Genomic DNA, 23,620 nt, shown 5'->3' on the forward strand with positions numbered 1-23,620 from the left:
TTTACTATGGAGACATTTCAGAATGAGTTACTAGGACTACACTACAACCACTACAAAGACACTGTAAGATATTTGTAGTAGCCTAATATGAATTAAAACTTCCTTATAGTGGTTAACAACAAAACACACAAAGTTCATGGGAAAACTATTGCCAATCCATCACTGTCAATAAACTGAATCCTGTTAAATCTCCCTGAGAGTGCCCCACCCATGGCTCAGAATCCAGCCACTTCCTCATAAACTTTTAAGCTGTCAACACAGTCTGAGCAAACACTTCCCTTTCTCTCCCCGTTGGCCCAAGCTATTATCTAAACCAGTCTGACAGTGTTATTATGTTTCGTAGAGATTTTTCCAGAGAAGGTGTGCCTTGGGGGTTTGTTTGGATGTCTTGCTCTCCGTGGTCATAACACAGATGCTCCTACATGTCCAATTTATGTCCGAGAGTGAAAAAAACTCTATGTGCATTTGAGCCTAGTGACTCATGGTGGGGAAGTACAGGAGACTGGAGAAAACTGCTTGGATACTGTCTGTGAGGAGGAGATTACATTCAGTTCTATCTCTGTCTGTAAAAGTAACATCTAAACGACATCTTATGTATTCACTATGGGTATATATTAATCTTTCTGTAATTAACGTATACCCCCACTTTTTTCTAAATCAGACACACACACACACACACACACACACACACAAGTTGTAAAAGCATCTCAAGGACCACTGATAGAGGTAGCATGCAGCAGAGCTCAATTGCAAGCGTCATAACAAAGGGTCTGAATACTTATGTAAATGGTATATTTTAGTCTTTTAATAAATTAACATTATCATTGTGGAGTACTGTGTACAGATTGATGTGTGTGTGTGTGTGTGTGTGTATACAGTGTGTATATATATATATATATATATATATATATATATATATATATATATGTGCGTGTGTGTGTGTTTTTTACATAACCCAGCTCTACACAAATGAAAGAAGGTGCAAGGTTAGCATCACTGTTAGTGTCAGGGACAGGGTTAGGGTTAGGATTGGTGTTACTGTTAGTGTCAGGGACAGGGTTAGGGTTAGGATTGGTGTTACTGTTAGGGTCTGTCTTAGTGTTAGGGTTAGGGTTAAGGCATACAAACAACGTTATTACATACGTCTCAGCATCAAGAGATTTTCTCTGCAGCAGTCCTTTGGTACTTACATGTACATAGGTTGTAGTTGCAAATGTGATGTCTTCTGTGGTCCTTGATAACCATATGAGTCAAAGCCTCCTATAAAGTCAACTGGTCAAAGCAGTGAGAGAGAAAGAGTCAAAGCATTATTGAATTGAAGACCATCAGTCATATCATTCATGTAATACAATGATTTTGTGTGTATGTGTCTGTGTGTATGTGTGTGAGTGTGTATATGTGTGTGTAGATATGTATATGTGTGTGTGCATGGGGTGTTTCTAGGAATTGAAAAGATCAGGTGCTAAGTGTGGGGCTAAGAAAACTGGAGCTTTTCATCTGGGTGCACGCATCTTCCAACTTCCAACTTGATTACTTTCCCCCCTTCGGATGCTGCAAGTCAAGTCAAATTCCGCTCTGTTACACAGTCTGTCTGTTGTTTTGCCATAAACACCCCCTTTTTCAGGGCAAAAATATTTTTGGGGCAAGGCTTAAAATATTCAGGGCTACAGCCCCCAATGACCGGACCTAATGATGCCACTGTGTACATGCGTGTGTGTGCATGTGTATCTTTGTGTGGCTGTGTATGTGTATCTGTGTGTGTGTGTACGTGCATGAGTGTGTGTTTGCGTGTATCTGTGTTTGTGTGTGTGTGTGTGTATGTGTGTGTGTGTGTGTGCGAGAGAGTGTCGGGAGGGGTTGTGTCTATCTGTGTGTGTGTGTGTGTGTGTGTGTGTATCCTTGTGATAATCCTGGGTAGTGGATGAGCAGTGGCTGAGTCATCCACAGGGCTGCCTAGGGCTGATATCTGTATTTTGAGGCTTATGGAGCTTGCCCCGTCCAGATTAGTGGACAAACTGAAATAACCCACAGACCACCAGATTAAGGCTCAACCCTCTGCAGGGACAGGCCAGCTGTTTTAGGGGTTGGAGGCTTTGTGTATCTGGGCCCTTCCACAAAAGACGCCAGGGTTCCCCAGCCTGAGATAACGATCCAGCCTGCCTCTATCACAAACTCACAAGCTATTCCCGGACAAATGAACACGAGAGATAAACTGGGGAATTAGCTGACGAGCTTTCGTCCGCCTCGGAAGCAGGAGGAGAGGCAAGATTTGGCATGATTACTCTTCTAATGACAGATTTTGGGGAAGGCACACCCGTAAAACCTCACATCCCTGTCAGTCTGATTAAGGAGCTGTATCCTGATCAGCTTTATCAGAGGACCTGCAGGGGTCAGCTTCACAGCAGGTACGACCTATGACACACTCCACACTCCCTGTCAGGACACCCCTCAGGTTGGGTTGAGTCTTTGTCAGTAGAGTGAATGGTATTTATTGTCTGCGTATCTGTTCCTGCAATATCTTTAAATAATGAGTGCCATGTCTGTAAGAATGAGCTCTTTCAGTCCCAACACTTCAATTCTTAATAGAATTTAAAAAAACAGCCAGATCTCTCCCTGGATTTGGTAAGTGTTTTAATTCAATCCAAAATATAAGCAAAACCCTAATTTGATAAATAAATGATGCAAGTCAGAATTTCAGGTTTGCAGGGGGTAAAAAAAAAAAAGAAAAGAAAAACATTCCTTGGATAGTATTACAAAACTGCCTTCTGAAGTGTGAAATTAATTTGTAAGGTATGATATGCCTAGAATACAGCGAGAGAACATTAGTCTTTTATTCTGATAAACCCACGTGTTCTGGGCAGGAGTGTGGCTGCAGACGTGGATGTTTAGTTCCTGAGGGAAATGCAGAGTGGTCTGAAAAACGCTCGTAAAAAATCTGATAGAGCAAACAGTTCAAACTGTTCTAATGGATAAGTACCTGACGGCTGCTCCTGGGCGCTGAGTTAATGGACAGTTGTGCTATTGCCCGTCCAGTCACGATCCAGCAAAATATGCGCTGATGTTTACAGGCATGTGGGAGGTCACCTCAGGCACATAGTTAGCATTTCCAGATGCAAAGCAACCTCCTCCTCATCTGTTCCAAATACATTTCATTATGTATTGATTCTAATCTAAGGAAAACATGCTGGCTAAGAAAAAGGTTTGTGTCATAGTGTTTGTAGGAATTTGACTAAAATGTGTAAGAAAGCTCTGGATCTCACTTATTACTTATTGTTGGTCTTCCTCCCCCAAGCTTCCAGTAACAAAATCACTGGCAAAAATATAATGCATGACCAAGCCAATCAGAGTGGGTTCCCAGACCTGCCTTCCTGTGAGTGAGTACACCTCCCCAGAGAGCACTCACACCTCGCCACCTTTTTATGGATGCAAAGAGGTGATTCTCTCTCTATCTCTCTCTCTCTCTCTCTCTCTCTCTCTCTCACTTCCCCACCTCTCCCTCTCTGAGGCCAAATCATTTTAAACACTGTTCTATTCTTTGAATGAACCTGGGGATATTACTCTTGATAGTAGTTGTAATTATGAAGGGAGTGTGTTGATTGGTTTGTTCTGTTCATTACCTTGGTGGAGGTGCTTGGTGTAACATATTAATTAGAGCAGTAATGGCCAATGCAGCTGGTAGATTACTGTTTCGGCATGCCTTGGGGATCAAACCATCGATACCTGGAACTTGAGCTGGAGGATTCTCTGTCTCCCTGACAACATTACTCTTGCTTTGAGGGCCAAATTAAGACCAGGCTCAAAACGCTGAATCCCTCCAGTACATATAATCACCCTCCATCGCCATTCATTTCACCTTAAGTCCTTTAATTCCAAATTTCCTATATCATCAAGACTGACTGGTGAGAATGTTAAGTGCCAACTCTAATTACAATTTCTTTTTAGTAGATTTCCTACGGCTCGCGACCATTTTTCCCTCACATCCTAAAGCACTGGAGCAATGAGTGCAAGGAAAGGAGAGCACAGATGCATTACTCCTCAGGTGGACTTGTTTTCAATAGTGAGAATAAAACAACATTTCTCTACTTTTCTTACAAGTAAGAGCACACAGTGAAAGACACTGGGTCACAGAGGTGCCTCTCCACTCATAGCCTGTGACGGGCTTTTGGAGTGTTTCCCATTTCACATGCAAAACACATCAACTCAAAACTCTACAGCTTACACTCCTATTTCACATCCAAAACACATCAACTCACAACTCTACAACTTACACTTCTATTTCACATCCAAAACAAATCAACTCAAAATTCTACAACTTACACTCCTATTTCACATCCAAAACACATCAACTCCAAACACATCAACTTACACTTCTATTTCACAGCCAAAACACATCAACTCAAAACACATCAACGTACACTTCTATTTCACATCCAAAACACATCAACTCAAAACACATCAACTTACACTTCTATTTCACATCCAAAACACATCAGCTCACAACTCTACAACTTACACTCCTATTTCACATCCAAAACACATCAACTCCAAACACATCAACTTACACTTCTATTTCACATCCAAAACACATCAGCTCAAAATTCTACAACTTACACTCCTATTTCACATCCAAAACACATCAACTCAAAACACATCAACTCAAAACACATCAACTTACACTTCTATTTCACATCCAAAACACATCAACTCAAAACCCTACAGCTTACACTCCTATTTCACATCCAAAACACATCAACTCACAACTCTACAACTTCCCAGGCTTCCCACTACATCCTGCATAGAGCTGACTTTGTAAGGCAACTTTACATTTGATATTTTATGTAATATACAGCCCAGGTAAGGTCGCTGGGTGCAAATCCAACATGTGAGCAGTTCTGAGTTCAGGTAAACTCAGTGTATTGAATATAACAGAGAGACAGAGAAAGATTGAAAATGTCACCTTTGACCATGTTGTATATTTCCATTATGATATGGATGTGGGTCCTGGTGTTTGCTCTGTGCTGGACCACATGAAAAGAGATAACGCACTGACGAACAATGCCATCTCAGCACATGACACATGTACTGATAAAGACCCCATAACCAAATCCTAATGTGAACTCAGGTATCTGAGTCTGAAGGGAATGTGGAGGTGATGTCTGGTTTCATTTAAAACTGTAAAACAGACCTAGTCCTCATAACTGAGATCATGAAACAAAATGTAGTAATCATACACTTAAATGGCCAAAGAGGGACTCAAGCAGGTCTCTCTCGTTCTCCCTTTCTCTCTGTTGACTGGTAATTAATGATGACAGAGAATAGAATGTGGATCAGATTGTGATTTGGAGCAGAGCAAGAGAGAGAGAGAGAGAGAGAGAGAGAGGGAGAGAGAGAGAGAGAAAGAGAGGGAGAGAGAGAGAGGGAGAGAGTGAGAGAGAGAGAGAGAGAAAGAGAGGGCGAGGGAGAGGGAGAGAGAGAGAGAGAGAGAGCAATACTGAGTGGGAATGACAGTGCTGTTAGCAAATGTGTCCTTTACTGTGGAAACTGTGTTTTTGACCTGCATTTTTTTTAAACTGCAAGTAACAAATTTCTATAGGCAATAGAATTATAAATCAATTATAAATGAAGACAATCCAAAAAACCTCTGTCCCAATTATTTCACTTTCTAATCCTTTCTAAACGGGACAAGGCTAAACAGAATAAATCTTGCTTTACCGGGAGGTGATTGGGCAGGTTCTAAGCCTGGGGTCTGAAAATAACAAATTGGTCGTTTCCCATACTTGCCTTTAAAACACATGACCATGAGCAAGTAGCACCAGATCGATAAAAGCAATCTTTTAAACTCAACAACATCTAGATACAAATGTTAGCTGAGACATTAAACCAGGTTATAGATCTGCCACAATGAAAAACAACCATACCTGTGTCTGGTTAATTATGTAATAACACAATTTTCCAGAAGCAAGTATGACACTAAATATATATGTATAATCTGCACCTTCAAGACACCTGAGTTCATGTGATAATACTTTCCCATTATGCCTTCTGTTGACTTTGACTATCGCATATGAAACGGAGAAATTAAATGAGTGTAAGGCACTGTAGTGTGTGCTAGGCCTAAAATAAACATGATATTATCATAGAGTAAGAGCAGAGACATTAGACATATTACCATAAGTAATAAATATCATATACTTACAGCTATCTTCCTCTTCTGAGATGAGCTTCACCACGTAACAGGCATAGATAAACCCAGCAAGCTGCAAAGTAAAACAACCAACATGAGTAAACCATATTAGTTCACAATAATCATATATGAATACAAATATACAAAGGTGGGAAGTGTTTGTGTACTGCTTCACACAAATGCTTCCCACACCCAGGCCACACCCACACTGCTTCACACAAATGCTTCCCACACCCAGGCCACACCCACACTGCTTCACACAAATGCTTCCCATACCCAGGCCACACCCACACTGCTTCACACAAATGCTTCCCACACCCAGGCCACACCCACACTGCTTCACACAAATGCTTCCCATACCCAGGCCACACCCACACTGCTTCACACAAATGCTTCCCACACCCAGGCAATGCCCACACTGCTTCACACAAATGCCTCCCACTATTGGCATAAAAATCTCACAGTGGGTTACAATGGTAAACAAGAGAGACTGCTACACTATGGCATTAATGCAACAGGCACCAAATAAAAGCTTTATAAACAAAACAGGTTGGGCAACCAAGAGGAGACCTTTTCATACTAACATAATAAACACAGTGATGTAAGCGTCTCCCCCAACTCTGGCTGCATTCTTTGAGAGTCATGGAGGAATTCTGTGGGGGGCCATTGTTTTGGCAGAACTGGAGTGATTCCAGGTGTGTGAGGCTTGCTCAACACAGGGCACAGGGGTTCTGTTTGCATGTTATGAGGGAGGTAAGGGAAAAGGAGCATTCTATACAAACAGGAGAAAGGAGGAGAACACCAATGAGGGCACCCTGCTCTGCATTCCTTTGCCAGACCGACATTTCCTTAGAGAACCAGGGCCATTTGCCATGGGGAGGATGGCCAGCTCTGTGTTTGACTGGGGACTCCTCAGGGGGAGGGTTGGCATGCAGTGGCTGTTGACATAATGGGGCTTTATCAGGTATTCATATCATCGGAACACTTCATTTACTTAAACAAAATATAGTGAACCAAACAGTTTGGGGGTCCATTTCCTGCCCATCCCTGTCTGATAAACAGAACCTGCTGTAAACCGGAGGAAGAAGCACAGATTTAAGATTCCAGGAATATCTTGGGTTCTTGGCCTCATTTACACAGAATAATATTGCCCCCACCCCCACCCCCCACCACAGCCTGCAGTGCACCAGCTGGGAGCAAAGGCCTGTTCTCACACAAATGCAATCTGTCTCCTCCTCTTCATTTACATGCCACTGCAGCATGACGTGAAGGACATGGCCTCCATACAGTCCTTCCCTGACTCTGCTCCTACTCCCTGTCACACACACATAGCTGCAGTCAATCAAGGATGCACGGGTACTAGGTAGAGTGTGTGTGTGTCTGTGAGTGTACTATCTGAATAGGACATTTTTCTGAAAGCACACTATTCTGCTGGGGACACTTTGTCAAACTGAGGTCATAGTCATTGTCCCCACTAGTTAAAAATGTAGAGGTGGTTCTTTTATGAAAGATAGTGGTGCTATTGGAAAATCTAAAGTGTAAAAGTGTTTTTCGATTATTTTTATTTTTATGAAAGTTATTGTTGTTATTGGGAAAACTAAAGTGTAGAAGTATTTTTGATTAGGGTTAGTGATAGGGTTAGGTTGTTATTCTCTACCTTTGTTATAATGGAAATCAGCGGAGGGTCCCCAGAATCTAGAACACAAGGTATATGTGTGTGTGTGAGTGTGTAGGTGTGTGTCTGTGTGTGCTATTAGTGAGTGCGTGTGTGTGAGTGTGTGTGTGTGTGAGGGAGTGAATTACAGCGGTGTGTGCATAGTCTTGGCTTTTCTTTGGATTATCTGATCATGTCGTTTTCCTTGTTGTCTGTAAGAGTGTAAACCCAAATTGTGTGCTGTAAATCCAGTCATGAGAAAAGAATGCATGATGGAGGGCATCAAACATGCTGCTTTTTTTGCAGCCACTTCCTTTACCACACTAATGAATAATTAAAATTAGATCTTACATGTTTACAAAATGCATTCTTAGTTTCTCAAGGGATGCTCTAATCAACAATGAGTAATCCGAATGCAATGACTAATGGAGAAAGCATTGTGTTTCCACCACACTCTTAACATTGTGTTTCCGGCACACTCTGGCCTGCTCTCTCCTTCATGTGCCTTAATCTTTCATATGTTTATCCTAACCACGCTGAGCATGCTTTGACTCCTCCGCATTAGACATGAGTTAGTCAGGGACAAAGCCCAGCTGAATCCCAGTCGCCCTCTCCAGTGTGAGAGCCTGTTTATGGCCGTGCAGAGGTCTGAGAGTACTGGCTCTGCACTGTGTCGGTCTCACGATTACCCTTTCACCTCCACAGGCCAGCGTGATGACCTTTTCACATCCACAGGCCAGTGTGGTATGCATCATGATAGCAGGCATGCATAAACATCTCCTTCTGCCTGAGTGTGCAGATTGTACAAGTCTGCAGTCATATCCAACAACTTCCTCTCATTTTTGAAGAGGAGTAGCAGCTTGATGTTATCAGTCTGCACAAGCTGGTACGACATCACTCAAACTCATCCCTGCCTCCAACTGTGCGTGCATTTCCCGTGTCCTTGACTCTCTGCTCCAGCACTCTCTCTCCAGGTGGCCCACTCCTGGCTTTCACCAGATGCACTCAGCTAGTTTTCCTGCCAAGAACTGTCCAATTATCTGCCAAATTCAAGCGTCTTCCAAGAGCAAACAATCTCTCCCTGGCAACCGGAGTTTTGTTCTTAAACTGGGACTCTAAATACCAATGATACACAGTTTAGCACACTCATCTCATAAAGTCACTCAACAGGCAATGTTTGGATGGAGAGTTCTTGTAAAGTGTGGAGAGCAGATGTGTAGAAATGTTGATTACACTGATCTGAGCATGTTTACACAGTGTGCCAAGAGATGACTATAAAATGACTGTAAAACCAGACAGTGTCACTAATAAAAGCCTAACTCTAAGTGTGTTGAGTGGCACTGTGAGGTACAGACAAAGCAAACTGAGGGTACATAAGTCACACTTGTTTCTGGTTTGGTAAAGAATGAGGAGGATAAAACAGAAACCATGAAAAAAACATGTTTATCTGAGCAATGGAACCCATGGTACAATGTCTCAGAGTGACCCTTTTTGTATAAGACACACAAATATTTTCATACAATGTAATGGAAATAAAGACAACTTATTATAATTCAGTATCACAACATCCCATAACACACACACACACACAGAAAGAGAGAGAGAGAGAGAGAGAGAGAGAGAGAGAGAGAGAGAGAGAGAGGCAGTACTTGATCATGTCATTAAAGTATATTTAAATCTGATTGGGTGGGCTTTCCAGAATGGTCATCTGAGCACAAGTGCCATGAAAAGAGCTAAAAAAGGGAATTTGGCTTTCCACAGGCTCCACTAAGAAAAGTCTCAGGAGGGGCTGGAGTAATGACTGTTTAAGTATAACTATGTAGATACAAGAGTAAGAAACTCATGTTATGTGGTCAGTGCTGAGCCATTCTTCCACATGATTAACACAAAGAGCCTCTGCTGACTGACCTGCTTTTTAGCACACCGCCAATTTCAGAGTGGGCTTCCTTAGGCCACCTCAGCTGGCCTTTTGTCTGAATTAGTACATTAGTGCATTAGTGAGAGAGCATACACCAACCCAGAGCTCAGGGCTACACAGACAAACTCCCCCACTGCCACTTGTCTTGTTAGTTTGTTAAATGAAGCTAGTTACTCCTCTAATCAGAACTCAGAGCCTGCTCACTGTTCACCCTGCTTCTGACTGCAGCTCAGAGAGAGAAGAAACACATTTCACTAGTCCTTACACACAGACTCAGCTGTACTGTAGTATGCTAACATATACAGCCCACAGTCAAAGGCACTACCACACTGATAGGAAAACCCCTAGTACACGTCACATTTTTATGCCATTCTATGATGGCATACACAGGGGTATATAAACACAGGAGTATACACAGACAGGGGTATATAAACACAGGAGTACACACAGACAGGGGTATATAAACACAGGGGTATACATACTCAGCAGTATATAAACACTGAGGTATATAAACACTGGGGTATACACACACAGGGGTATATAAACACAGGGGTATATAAACACTGGGGTATACACACACAGGGGTATATAAACACAGGGGTGTATACACACAGGGGTATACACACACATGGGTGTACACACACAGGAGTATACATACTCAGGGGTATATACACACAGGGGTATACACACACATGGGTGTACATACTCAGGGGTATATAAACACAGGAGTATATAACACACAGCGGTATATAAACTCAGGGGTGTACATACACAGGAGTATACATACACAGGAGTATATAAACACAGGAGTATATAAACTCAGGGGTGTACATACTCAGGGGTATATAAACACAGGAGTATATAAACACAGCGGTATATAAACTCAGGGGTGTACATACACAGGAGTATACATACACAGGAGTATATAAACACAGGAGTATATAAACTCAGGGGGGTACATACTCAGGGGTATATAAACACAGGGGTATACACACACAGAGAGCTGGTGAGATAATTAACAGAAAACAGCTGAGCACTACAACAGAATGACTGATCAGATCAATGATCAGTGGGGCAGTGATGCCGAATGCTGAATGGTAGAATGGGAGGTCTTGGAGATGTTGAGGATGTATAGTCTATGGGGAGTCTCATAGATTTGACAATTGTTTACGTAATCACTGAACATAATCAAATGTTCATTACAGATACAATTCAAAACAAAGCTAACACTGCCTTACTACATTTAAAACAAAAAAAAAACACAAAACAAAACAAAACAAAAAAAAAAAACACAACACAAAACAAAAAAAACAGTAACTAACTAATAATTCTCTCAGATGTTTCTCCAGCTCAGTTCTGTTTATTAGAGAGCCATTTCTCACTTCACACCTGGTTAGGGTTGTGTGTGTGTGTGTGTGTGTGTGTGTGTGTGTCAGCCAAAGCAGACATGCTCTCATCCCAAACAGACTCCTGTGTGATGAAGCATTCTGATTCCCATGCTTTCCCTTGCTTTCTTAGAGCAACCTGTGAGCGTACACGACTCTTTGAGCTGAAGTGTTTATTCTGTAGATTTAATTCTCGATGTGTACAAACATGCTAAGCCCCTGCTGGCTTTACTTACAGGTCACGCTGCTCACAGACGGTCCTGAGGAAAGCAAGTTCAGTTAAAACACTTAGTTACATGCAAGTCAATTACATCTCCAAACATTGGTCTGCGTTGCTGATGGAAACAAGAGTAAGAAACACATACTTTATCGAAAGTAGGAAAGCTAACATTCAGCGCATCTCTTCATTTCCCAAGTCTTTTCCTCATGTGAGTTATTTCCCCCCTAGGAATTATTGATAATAATCTTCTGCAATCATTCGCTGGGTCTGTAGCACCCCGGGTTTCTCTTAAGGGATCTTAATCCATAAATAAATCAACTGTACCAGGAGCAATTTTGTAGATAAATGGCTTAACTCCCTTAGTGATGACGGGAACACAGAGCTGGGTCGCTAGTATATACAGTATATATTTCCACTGCAATTGCTTAGATTTCCAAACAACACATCAGAAACTATTTTCCCCTTTCACAATCAAGTAAGTGCTCAGTCATGAGGGAGGCAACACTTCCTCCTCTGACACCAGGGAAACAATACTCTCACATTTCTACAGACCCTCTCTGTGACAACAAAGAAACATTTCTACACACTCCTCCTGACAAAACAGAGAAATGTGCTTGGGCTTGAACATATTTTATCTAACACACTTCCACTCGTTCTGTCTCTTAGTGAGACAAATCTAAAGACACTTCAGCCTTAAACAGTCAGACAAGACCAGATGAAGAAATCACAACATTTATCATGCATTTCAATCTTGTTCCCATTGCCCAGAATAAAGAGGCCTGATTGAATGGAAGATGGTTACAGTTTTGCTGAATGAGCCCCTGACGCAAGGCAGACAGAGCATGTGTGCTGACTGATAGAGGAGAACACACACTATCACTCCCTCCAGAGCCACCAGCACTCGGGACAAAACCACCCTGACAATGGATACTTATTTCCTCTGATAAACACAGAGACTCCAAAGAAACAGGACTGCTTTTTATTTGCTTTCTTGTTGCAGCTCACCCATTTTCTCTCTCTCTCTCTCTCTCTCTCTCTCTCTCTCTCTCTCTCTCTCAGTCACACACATTCTCACTCACACACACACACACACACACACACACACACACACACACACACACACACACACAGACACACTTCCTGGGTGGGATTAGCAGTGTCAGTTTCTTGATGAGCTCCTGTGTGTCTTGGTTTAATTTAACCCTGCTGCAGAATTCATATTGGCTTCTGTAGTGATGCTTTTCTTTACCTGATAACAAATCATGATATGACCTCTGACTCCCAGCTCAGCTAACACAAAGCTGAGACTCATCTGAGTTACATCTGAGTATAGTTGCTCCAAAAGCAGTCTTTGAGGTACTGTCGCTGTAGATGACTTTCTGACCTAAGAGTATAGTTGCTGTGAAAAGCCTCAAAGATTAGTAGATTAGTTGGGGATGGTATAGTGGAGCTATGGATGTAGTTGAGTTGTGGACGGTGTAGTGGAATTGTAAATCGTGTGGTGTAGTGGATGGTGTAATGGAGTTGTCTATGATTTAGTGCAGTTTTAGATCATGTGGAATTTTGGATGTTGTGGCAGAGTCAGTGACACAGGCGATAGAGCCGGCGATAACTGAAGGAGTAAGAGCGAGACTGTGTGCTGTTGGTTGGTCTCTCATTGGATGTCTACCTGTGTCACTGTCTGCATCTCTGCCTGCGTCTCTGCTGACATCTGAGAAATGGAGGCATGCTCTGAGCTTCAGCTGGTGATCTACCTCTCTGACCAGATAAGATGCTCCACATATCAGCTACACTGACAATATCAGCCACTTTGTCATTCAGACTGGGCCATGACTGCCAGTCTCTCCACACAGTAACAAACAACTTACACACATACAAAGACAGAGAGAGAGAGGGAGAGAGAGAGACTGGGAGAAGAGGAAGAAAACCTTTTAAAAAAGATGCACAATGTGGTAACAGTGTATAGCCAACAGCCATGACTCACAGTTCACAGTGAGTGTTGTTGAACTGGACTTGGCCGTGTGACTTGTTTGAGTATAGGGTCTTCGGTTAATGGGGCCCACTCTGTTCCCCCTGGGTGCTGGTCACTGTCAAAACCAATGCTCTCCATTTGTGAGCCATGCCATCAGCTATTCACAAAATGACAGCTCTACATTCTCTTTTTTTAAATATTCAGTGGTGACTGATTTTTGCATAATGAAAAATGAGACTTTGCCATTGCGTGGTAGCTTCCTCACCAGTGCAGTTAAGACCTGATTTTATATCTGCCTCTTCAAGGATATGGTGTAAAATTACAACATGACCAGAATGAATTTTTCTACATCCTTTTCACATAAAAAAGGAAATGAGATGAAAAAACTGTCTAAGAATTTCATAAATCTGTTTCATAATTCACTTTTTATTAATCAGTCATTCTCCAATTCTTTAGTTTGAGAAAATAAACCAAAACCTCATTTCAGGTTGTTCCCTCTCAACTGAATAATATTCTCCTCCATGTTTCTTTGCAATGATTTCATCCAAATTGTTTCTATGTTTATCTTATTTCTCTGACAGAGGAGCCACTGGACCTCCCTGCTCTGTCTGAAGATGTTCATCTCCTTGCACTCTTATCTCTGCCTCGTGGTTTTTTGCCTATAGTAATGACCGTATGGCAGCACGCAGGAAGAGAGGGAATGAAACGACCTGGATAAGGGACTTGAAGTGGAAACTCCTTCAGTGAATCTCAGTACCACTGCTCTCTTAAAACTGTTCAGATCACACTAGGGGGGCTATGCACATGCTACCTCTCAATCAGAGAGCTCAAATGGAGAAAAGGCATGGGGAAAACAAGATACTAAAGAGCTTTTATTCTCGCTGGATTATGAAAAATGGGGAAAAAAAATCATTCGCTGAGTGGGCTGTTGTTTTTGTCTTGTACCTAATGGTCCCTGAACTGAGCTCTTCTCTAAACAATAACTCTACTGGCAATCAACACCCAGACAACACCACGTCATAAAGACAGCTGCGTTGTCATGGTGTGGTGCTGTAATTAAACACGGACTGATTGATTAGAAGCACCACTCTGAATGTTCTCACCACAGCTTCCTCAAAACAGACTCATTCATCAGACTGTATAGACACCACCCACGTTAAACCTGCATCGTCAGCTCAGCATTGGCTGGAGAGAGTGTGTGATGATGTGTGTGTGTGTGTGTGTGTGTGTGTGTGTGTGTGTACGTAATGGAGGAGATAAGTCAACGTTGACTCATACAGCTGTCTTTCATTCAGTAAAAACAATGACTTTCCCATAAACAGGGCAGGTACTGACAGGCACCAACAGGAGCTAAACCTGAGTATCAGCTGAAAGGCTATACCCTGACAGCGACTGGACCAGCCAGAGGTTACCCTGACAGCGACTGGACCAGGCTGAGGTTACCCTGACAGCGACTGGACCAGGCTGAGGTTACCTTGACAGCGACTGGACCAGGCCGAGGTTACCCTGACAGCGACTGGACCAGGCTGAGGTTACCCTGACAGCGACTGGATGAGCCTGAGGTTACCCTGACAGCGACTGGACCAGGCTGAGGTTACCCTGACAGCGACTGGACGAGGATGAGGTTACCCTGACAGCGACTTGATGAGGCTGAGGTTACCCTGACAGTGACTGGACGAGGATGAGGTTACCCTGACAGCGACTTGATGAGGCTGAGGTTACCCTGACAGCGACTGGACCAGGCAGAGGTTACCCTGACAGTGAATGAACCAGGCAGAGGTTACCCTGACAGTGAATGAACCAGGCTGAGGTTACCCTGACAGTGAATGAACCAGGCTGAGGTTACCCTGACAGTGACTGGACAAGGCCGAGGTTACCCTGACAGCGACTGGACAAGGCCGAGGTTACCCTGACAGCGACTGGACAAGGCTGAGGTTACCCTGACAGCGACTGGACAAGGCTGAGGTTACCTTGACAGCGACTGGACCAGGCCGAGGTTACCCTGACAGCGACTGGACCAGGCTGAGGTTACCCTGACAGCGACTGGACCAGGCTGAGGTTACCTTGACAGCGACTGGACCAGGCCGAGGTTACCCTGACAGCGACTGGACCAGGCTGAGGTTACCCTGACAGCGACTGGATGAGCCTGAGGTTACCCTGACAGCGACTGGAAGAGGCAGAGGTTAGCCTGACAGCGACTGGACCAGGCCGAGGTTACCCTGACAGCGACTGGACGAGGCTGAGGTTACCCTGACAGTGACTGAACCAGGCTGAGGTTACCCTGACAGCGACTTGATGAGGCTGAGGTTACCCTGACAGCGACTGGACGAGGCTGAGGTTACCCTGACAGCGACTGGACGAGGCTGAGGTTACCCTGACAGCGACTGGACGAGGCCGAGGTTACCCTGACAGCGACTGGACGAGGCAGAGGTTACCCTGACAGTGACTGGACCAGGCAGAGGTTACCCTGACAGCGACTGGACGAGGCAGAGGTTACCCTGACAGCGACTGGACAAGGCTGAGGTTACCCTGACAGTGACTGGACGAGGCTAAGGTTTTTTGCCTACTATAGCAGTGTGCTGCTCAGACATGGCTGCTGATATTAGAAGTAACCAAGCACGACATAGAAAACCTGCAGAGTATGCTGAGGTTCATCTGATCTGAGACCTGAGATTTCACCTCCATCCACCCCTCAGTTTCCCCTCTGCCCTTCACCTCCATCAGTCTCTGCTTTTACATTGGGAGTGAGGACTCACAGTTCTAAGTCAGCTGAACTCAACTGTGACAACAGATTTCGGTGTCACTTCATGATACAAATAAATAAATAAATAAAATGATTGGATGTTGTGGTGTTTCTCACAAAAAACAGCTCTGGGGGCAGCTTGGCTTATCTGAGCCCTTCTCTAGTGCTCCTCAGCTTTGCTGGCTCTTGGCTGTCGACTGTTGGTGGAGCGGCTACTCTTTGGGCTCTGTGACATCAGCTCTGCTCCAAAGGACTGGACACAGCTCATTTACCACTGCATCCAGACATATGAGAGACTGCCCTTCCCCCACCACTCCGGGTGTGTGTGTGTGTGTGCTCTCAGCAGCAGTGGCTGCGAGCGTGCTCTCCTTCTCTCTCAGTGTGAAGGGGAAATCTGCCTGGGAACAGATCTCAGTACCCAGGGGACAGCCTCCAAACAATGATTATGGGTCAGCTGCTCATCCAGGCTGAGCAGCCAGCTCTGCTCTGTGTGATGGTTAGTTCTAATTGTCTGAAAAATATAAGATAAATTGTAGAACATTTGTGCAATTATGGAGGCTACTACAATTGGTATGTTTCTCATTACAAACAAGAGAAAAAAGGAAAAGAAGAGCCTGTCTTTTTGGAAAAGGTAATGGCAACCTCACAGTAATGGGTACAGACAGACACAAAGCATAGCAACACAGCAGGAGCCTGTGGTTAGCACAATGTACAAGGTAACAAAGGGAGATCATTAATCACAAAGGCAAAGTTCTAACCCCATCACACTCCCACAATGCACTGCTCAAATACCCCACTGCTGAGATGGGTGAGATGGTATTGTCTGAGCTCTAACTGGGTAATATGTTTTAATAGGGGGTGGTGGGGAGCATGGCTAAATAATACCTGGAGACTGTAACATTCAGTCTGAAACATTCCAAATGTTCCCTTACAAGGGCGGCAGAATGTTTGTAGGCTGTGTATTGATACCTCAGGACAGCGAGTCAACTCCTGAAGTCATATTCAGTTACATTTACAGTGAGCTGCTATTCAGTTCCATTTACCCTGGGCTCCCACTGCAAGATGAAGGCTACATCTATTCTGTATTTGGTCCCAAAGCAATTTTTTCTCAGAGTTTTGCCAGTGTTGCCCTTTTTTGCTCCAGTAATATCTTTCAGCTTTGATTGAATTCATAGTAATGATAGCTGTGTAAAGCTGACCAAGGGTGTCTCTATGCTACCATCTTAACAGACCAGTTTTATTAGATTTACTCATGCTTTCCTGAAATGTCCAGCCAAAATGTTGAGAGAAAGCAAAAGAGAGAGAGAGAGAGAGAGAGAGAGAGAGAGAGATAGAGAGAAAAGGAGAGACAAAGATGGAGAGACGTAGTGAGAGAAAGAGAGCAGGATTACTCAGAAAAGGCTTCTCATTACCACACAACTGTGTTTCATTACTTTCAGACCGACACTTCCTTATGAGGTAATGATGCGTGTGGCCATGCTAATGCCACAGCTCATGCTATGTGAAGGACAGAGGCCTGGACCTGGGTTTTGTGCACTGAGGGAAGTCTCATCAGCACACGGCACTGGGCTCACACTCACAGACAATGGACTTTGAGATGCTGCTTCTGTCGTTTGGATGAGGGGAACAATTTTGCAGATCAGGAATAGAACGACAGCACACTTAAGAGATGCCACTGTTTGTAATCCTCATGATGATGTGTCTATATGTGTGAGGGGTTGAAGAAAAGACCTTGCTGTCATGGCTGTAGTTCACACTGAGGTCCCCTTTCAAAGCTTCACATCTGTCTCCATGTTACTGCATCATATTAACCCTGAGATTATTTTCATTAATAAATATGGGATAAGAAATTATTACTCACACACTCTGTAGTCTGTGAAATGACTGTGCTTTAATGGATGACAGGAACAACCAAAATTTGCAAATAAATTGTGTGTTTGTCTAATGGGGTGAGGGAGAGAGAGGGACAGAAAGAGAAAGAGACAGAGGGCGAAAGAGAGACAGACAGAGAGAGATAGAAACAGAGAGTGAGAGAGAAAAAGAGAGACAGACACAGAGAGAGAAAATGAGAGTGAGAGAGAAAAAGAGACAGAAAGAGAAAAAGAGTGAGAGAGAAAGAGAGAGACACAGTAGTTGTCTCCTACTATCTGATCAAAGAGACACTTATTCATTGTTGGAAAAGATAATGACTGCATTCATTTTCTTTTTTACCTTTCCTTGCCTTCTCTGTGTGTTTTGTATTTTGGCACCCACATTCCCCTATGCAGAAACAAAGAGGTTCATTATGTGGAGGGTGAAGATTGACACGGCTGCCTATACACTCAGACACAACTGTACAGCTCACGTTTTCCTCCCCATTTAACCAGAGAGCAGCAGAGATGGAAAGAGGCGAGTTAATGCAGAACTCAATTGTTTTGTCACATGTTTCTGTTCTCCATTATAAAGTTCCTCATCTAAGACAAAGCTCTTTACACTGGCAGCTTGACTTGAATGGATATCCAAAGTCACTGGCAAATTAATTCAGTATTCTTCTCATCATCGCCGCTTAAAGAAGAAAAGAAAAGTTGAGATAATACGTAGTGCACACTTGGAGTTTCAAAGGGGAATGAATTTCAGTGTCAGTGAGGCTTTAGAGAATGACTGAGAACATAAACTCAGTATGCCATCTGCATGTCCCCAATGACCTCCTGCCCTGAGTCTAGCTCGGTGAACTCTCTCCGTCTCACAATTTTAACACACCACAAACACACTGCAAATGGATACAGCTTTACACTTCACACACATGTAAAACCAGAGAAAAATATCAAATGTATAACAACCAGATCCCAGCAAGGTGATTTTTTTTAACAAACCAACGAACCACATTCAGGCCCTGGGCAGGCGTTTGAACAGTTTGTTCTGGTCAAATTTCTGAAATGCAATGCTCTTTAGCTTACACAAAATTCAATGTCACAATGTCTGTATATCACTCAGTTGATGAATGTGTATGTACATGTGCATAGTCATGTAATCTCTCTCTCTCTCTTTTTCATTTGTGTATATTAACACTCAGATGTTGTCCCTCCTCTGCTTCTTTCCCCCACTTCTCCTGCTTCTCTTCTCTGTCCCTGCTTTTACCTGAGCTGCATTTCCAGTGTACAGTACATGCAAACTTTCAACCTGCTTGCATCCCACACTGAGTTTGCCCACTGCATTTAGCATAAGTATAATCCACAAAGAGTGAATGTGTAGGTATGTCTGTGAGAGTGCAATGGGTACTCCGGGCTGTTTCCAAGCAATATAAGTTCAAGATATCAAAGGTTTCAAGCCCTGAGAGCAGTGCGTATTGTGAGATATGATTGGTCTGTATGTGTGAAAATTTGGACTACTTCCAAGCCATATAGAGCGGTATGGGCAAGAGGCCCAACAGTCACAAATCCTGAATACATGTTGTATGACCACAGCTGATAAAGCTACCGCTCTCCCCTCCTTTCTATGTATGTTGGATACATCTTGGGGCAGTGATAGCCTAGAGGTGGGTGAGGCGAACGTGCTGCTGGAGGGTTGCAGGTTCGGCCCCCGAGCCCGTAGGAAGAGACCAGAGGGGAGAGCGAGTAGCCACACTCTCCTGCTCTGGACTCAATTCCACTGATGTGCCCCTGAGATGGCACTTGGCCCCTAATCTGCTAAAGCTGGGAGGAGAGGTGGAGAGCAGGCATGCTCCAAAACACAACGACTCACACAACACCGCCCTAAAACCGTTATTGTTACAAGGGAAGCTAGCCCATGTCTGGGTACAACACCCTGGATAACGTAGCTTTAAGTCCATTCTGTTGACGAGTGAAATAAGCCTGCCTTTGGGGTGTATGTGTGCGTGTGCGTTTGTGTGTGTATGTGTGTTCGTGAGTGTGTGTGTGCGTGTGTGTATGTGTGGGCAAACTCAGTGGCACCTACAATTGCCACCCCCCCCCCCCCCCCCCATCACCCTCACTTTACTCTCTTTTCCCCTTCTGTTCTTCCTGCCTTGTATCTCTATCATTCTACCTCACTTCAATCACATCTCTCTTCACCAGCATTACTCTTCATTAAGAGTCCTACCTCTATCCCTCAGTCCCAATCCACTATACTTTTTTCCCCATCGTCCCTTCTATCTGCCTTGCTCACTGCTTATAAAAAAACAAATCCAAAGACATTATAACAATGGCTTAACTGCTGTAATATTTCAACTCTACTCCAGGCCTGCTGTACACAGCTGAGTCTTCAAATGACCTCCCAACCCCATTACCAATCCCCAATTTCACCAATGCTCTTTAATGCGCCAATGAGTGTTTGTATGTTTCTGTGTTTATGTTACATGTACATTCTGGGTTTGTTATATGTTCTCACATTCAAAATCTTCCCCCACATGGATCCTTACTGCACACCGTGTAATTCAATACCATTCACCATAATACTAATCACATGGTACTGCCAGTGAAAATAACATCATGGAACATAAGAGGAATCAGCTCCCCTGCAAAAAGAACAAAAATATTAAATCACATAAAAAACAAACTAAGATCTGATATCTGCTTTATACAGGAAACCCACCTTACAGAGGCAGAGTCTCGGAAACTTACAGCCAGATGGATTGGCCAGACATACCACTCCACATTTAGCTCCAAAAAATGAGGTGTTTCCATTTTAATAAGTAAGAACATATCATTTTCTCACAACTCAACATTGACCGATCCAGAGGGTCGCTATATCATTATCACTGGAACTATTGGAAAAGATACTCTAACTCTAGCAAATATCTATGGCCCCAATGCAGACTCTCCTTCCTTTTTCCACTCATTGTTCTCAGCACTGTCTAACTTTCCTGACTCCCATATCATCCTAGGCGGTGATTTTAATATAGTACTGGACCCAGACATAGATCGCTCATCATCAACCTCCACTAATAAACCCAACCACTCTTCATCCTTACTTAAACAGTATATGTCAGATTATGGACTGATGGATGTCTGGAGACTAAAAAATCCAGGTAATAAAGAATATTCATATTATTCACCCTACCATAAATCATACTCCCGTATAGACTACTTTTTGGTAAACAACTCCATTATACACAAAATAACTGACCCAGCCATCCATAGCATTATCATCTCTGACCATGCCCCCATTAGTATTATTTTTTTAGCAGAACACCAACCCCATCCCCCACCTAGATGGCGCTTCAATAATTCATTACTTAAAGACAAAGAATTTCACAACTACTTCAAAAACGAATGGGCATCCTTTATCGAAATCAATGACATTAATGGAATAACAGCATGTACACTATGGGAAACTGCAAAGGCAGTTATGAGAGGGAAAATAATATCATACTGCGCATACAAATAGAAAGAAGAAATTGCAAAAGAACATGAGCTACAAAAAGAGGTGAAGAGATTGGACCTTCTGGCCTCGCATACACCTACCGATTCAGTAATGAAGGATCTCCTGAAAACTAAACATGAACTAAACAACATACTGAACAAGAAAACCGAAGGTATTCTCCTCAAACTCCGACAGCAACATTTTGAATTTGGAAATAAAACAGGTAAACTCTTAGCAAATCAGCTGAAGCAACAAACAGAGAAATCTATCATTACCTCAATCATAGACCCAACTATCGGCCCATATCATTAATCAACACAGGCATAAAAATTATAAGCAAGGCTTTATCAATCAGATTGGAATCTGTAATCTCATCATTAATATACATAGATCAAACCGGTTTTATTAAGGGGAGGCATTCCTCAGAAAACACACGAAGATTATCTAACCTGATCAATTTCTATAAAAATAAACAAACCACCATTCTTCATAGCAACACTTGATGCTGAAAAGGCGTTTGACAGAGTAGATTGGTCCTTTCTCTTCACCACCCTTAATCACTTTGGATTCCAGCCATATTTCACCAGCTGGATTAAAACTATACAATTCACCCACTGCATCTGTTATAACCAATGGACTTATATCAAAACCATTTCAGTTACAAAGAGGTACTAGACAAGGATGCCCTTTGTCCCCATTACTGTTTGCACTTTTCATTGAACCACTGGCTGCTTCCATTAGGCAATGTGACCATATCGCAGGTATCCAATCAAACTCACACCACCATAAAATCAGTTTGTATGCCGATGACATTCTGTTATACATTGCAAACCCCTCATCTTCACTTCCAGCAGTCCAAACTCTGATCAGTAACTACAGTAGGGTGTCTGGCTACTCCATCAACTGGACAAAATCAGAGATTCTGCCTATAACCAAGATCAACTGGGATACTGAGGCTGAGGTCCCCCTTTTCAAACGAACAGCAAAATCTGTTACATACCTTGGAATCCACATCTCTCCAAATCTAAATGAATTATTCAAACTGAACTTCACCCCCCTACTACAAGAAATAAAAGACAATCTGGAAAGATGGAATAAATTACCACTATCTCTAACTGGCCGAATTTCAACTGTTAAAATGAACATCCTCCCAAAAATAAACTACCTCTTTGCCATGACGCCTGTCACCCCATCCCCGGGCTGGTTCTCCTCTCTCAATAGCGCAGTCACTAGATTCTACTGGAAAAACCAAAAACCATGAATTAAACTATCTACACTCCAAAAGCCCAAACAATATGGAGGACTTGGGGCCCCAAATTTCCTTTACTATTTCCTCTCACACCAATTACTATACATTCACCACTGGACAAATAACACCAATCCACCTTGGCTAGACATTGAAAATACTTTAACTAAAGAACTGAGCATCAAAAATGTCCCATTTATAGATAAATCCATAAAAACTCACAACTGTTACAAAAACAACACTATTAGCACCACTCTAACCGCTTGGTGGAAGTCAAATGAAGCTCTTCATTACAGTCTCTCACCATCTATCCATACTTCATTGTGGCATAATCCCATGTTTTATTCAATAACAAACCCTTTTTCTTCTCAACCTGGAATGAGAGAGGAGTAACCAGCCTGGGACAGTTACTCAATGATGGCTTGCTCATGACCTTCGACCACATCCAAAAACAATACGTCATACCGGACCAGTGCTACTTCCAGTATATCCAGTTAAAAGGAGTCATTAAAAAAAACATCAACACTAGGAGCTTTAACAATCATATCCCTCCCCTCTATTCAAAGTTACAATCACTCAAACCTCAAAAAAGTTATCCCAAATATACAAACTTCTAGCATCTGAGGACAGCACAATATCAATCCCTATAGACAAATGGACCACAGACAAAAATAACCTACCAACAGATATTAACTGGCAAAGCATATGCAATAACACATTCTCTATGACATGTAATTCTAAAATCCAACTTATACAGTATAAAGTCCTTCACAGAACCCACATTACCACTCACAAACTTTACCGCATGGGCTTTAGCCAAAGTAATACATGTTCACACTGTCCAACCTCAACAGATGATTACTTTCATGCCATGTGGCTCTGCCCACACGTCCAAAACCTTTGGTCGGAGGTTATGAGCAAGCTATCTGAGATCCTTAGCCTCAGCATCCCCTTATGC

At 42.9% G+C, this 23,620-nt stretch overlaps 1 protein-coding gene across 2 annotated transcripts in view; it reads right to left on the minus strand.

The window, feature by feature from the left end:
* Positions 1–1,186: 1,186 nt before the first annotated feature.
* Positions 1,187–23,620, minus strand: part of nkain2 (sodium/potassium transporting ATPase interacting 2) — a 109,238-nt gene continuing 86,804 nt past the window's right edge. For both annotated transcript variants that reach the window (XM_030771911.1, XM_030771910.1), the window contains 2 exons: positions 6,197–6,257; positions 1,187–1,272 (listed from right to left, as the gene is read on the minus strand). In XM_030771911.1, coding sequence (XP_030627771.1) covers positions 1,187–1,272; positions 6,197–6,257 — 147 coding nt within the window. The remainder of the gene's footprint in view (positions 1,273–6,196; positions 6,258–23,620) is intronic.

This window comes from Chanos chanos, chromosome 4 (assembly GCF_902362185.1).
Source record: "Chanos chanos chromosome 4, fChaCha1.1, whole genome shotgun sequence".
Classification (NCBI taxonomy): domain Eukaryota; kingdom Metazoa; phylum Chordata; class Actinopteri; order Gonorynchiformes; family Chanidae; genus Chanos; species Chanos chanos.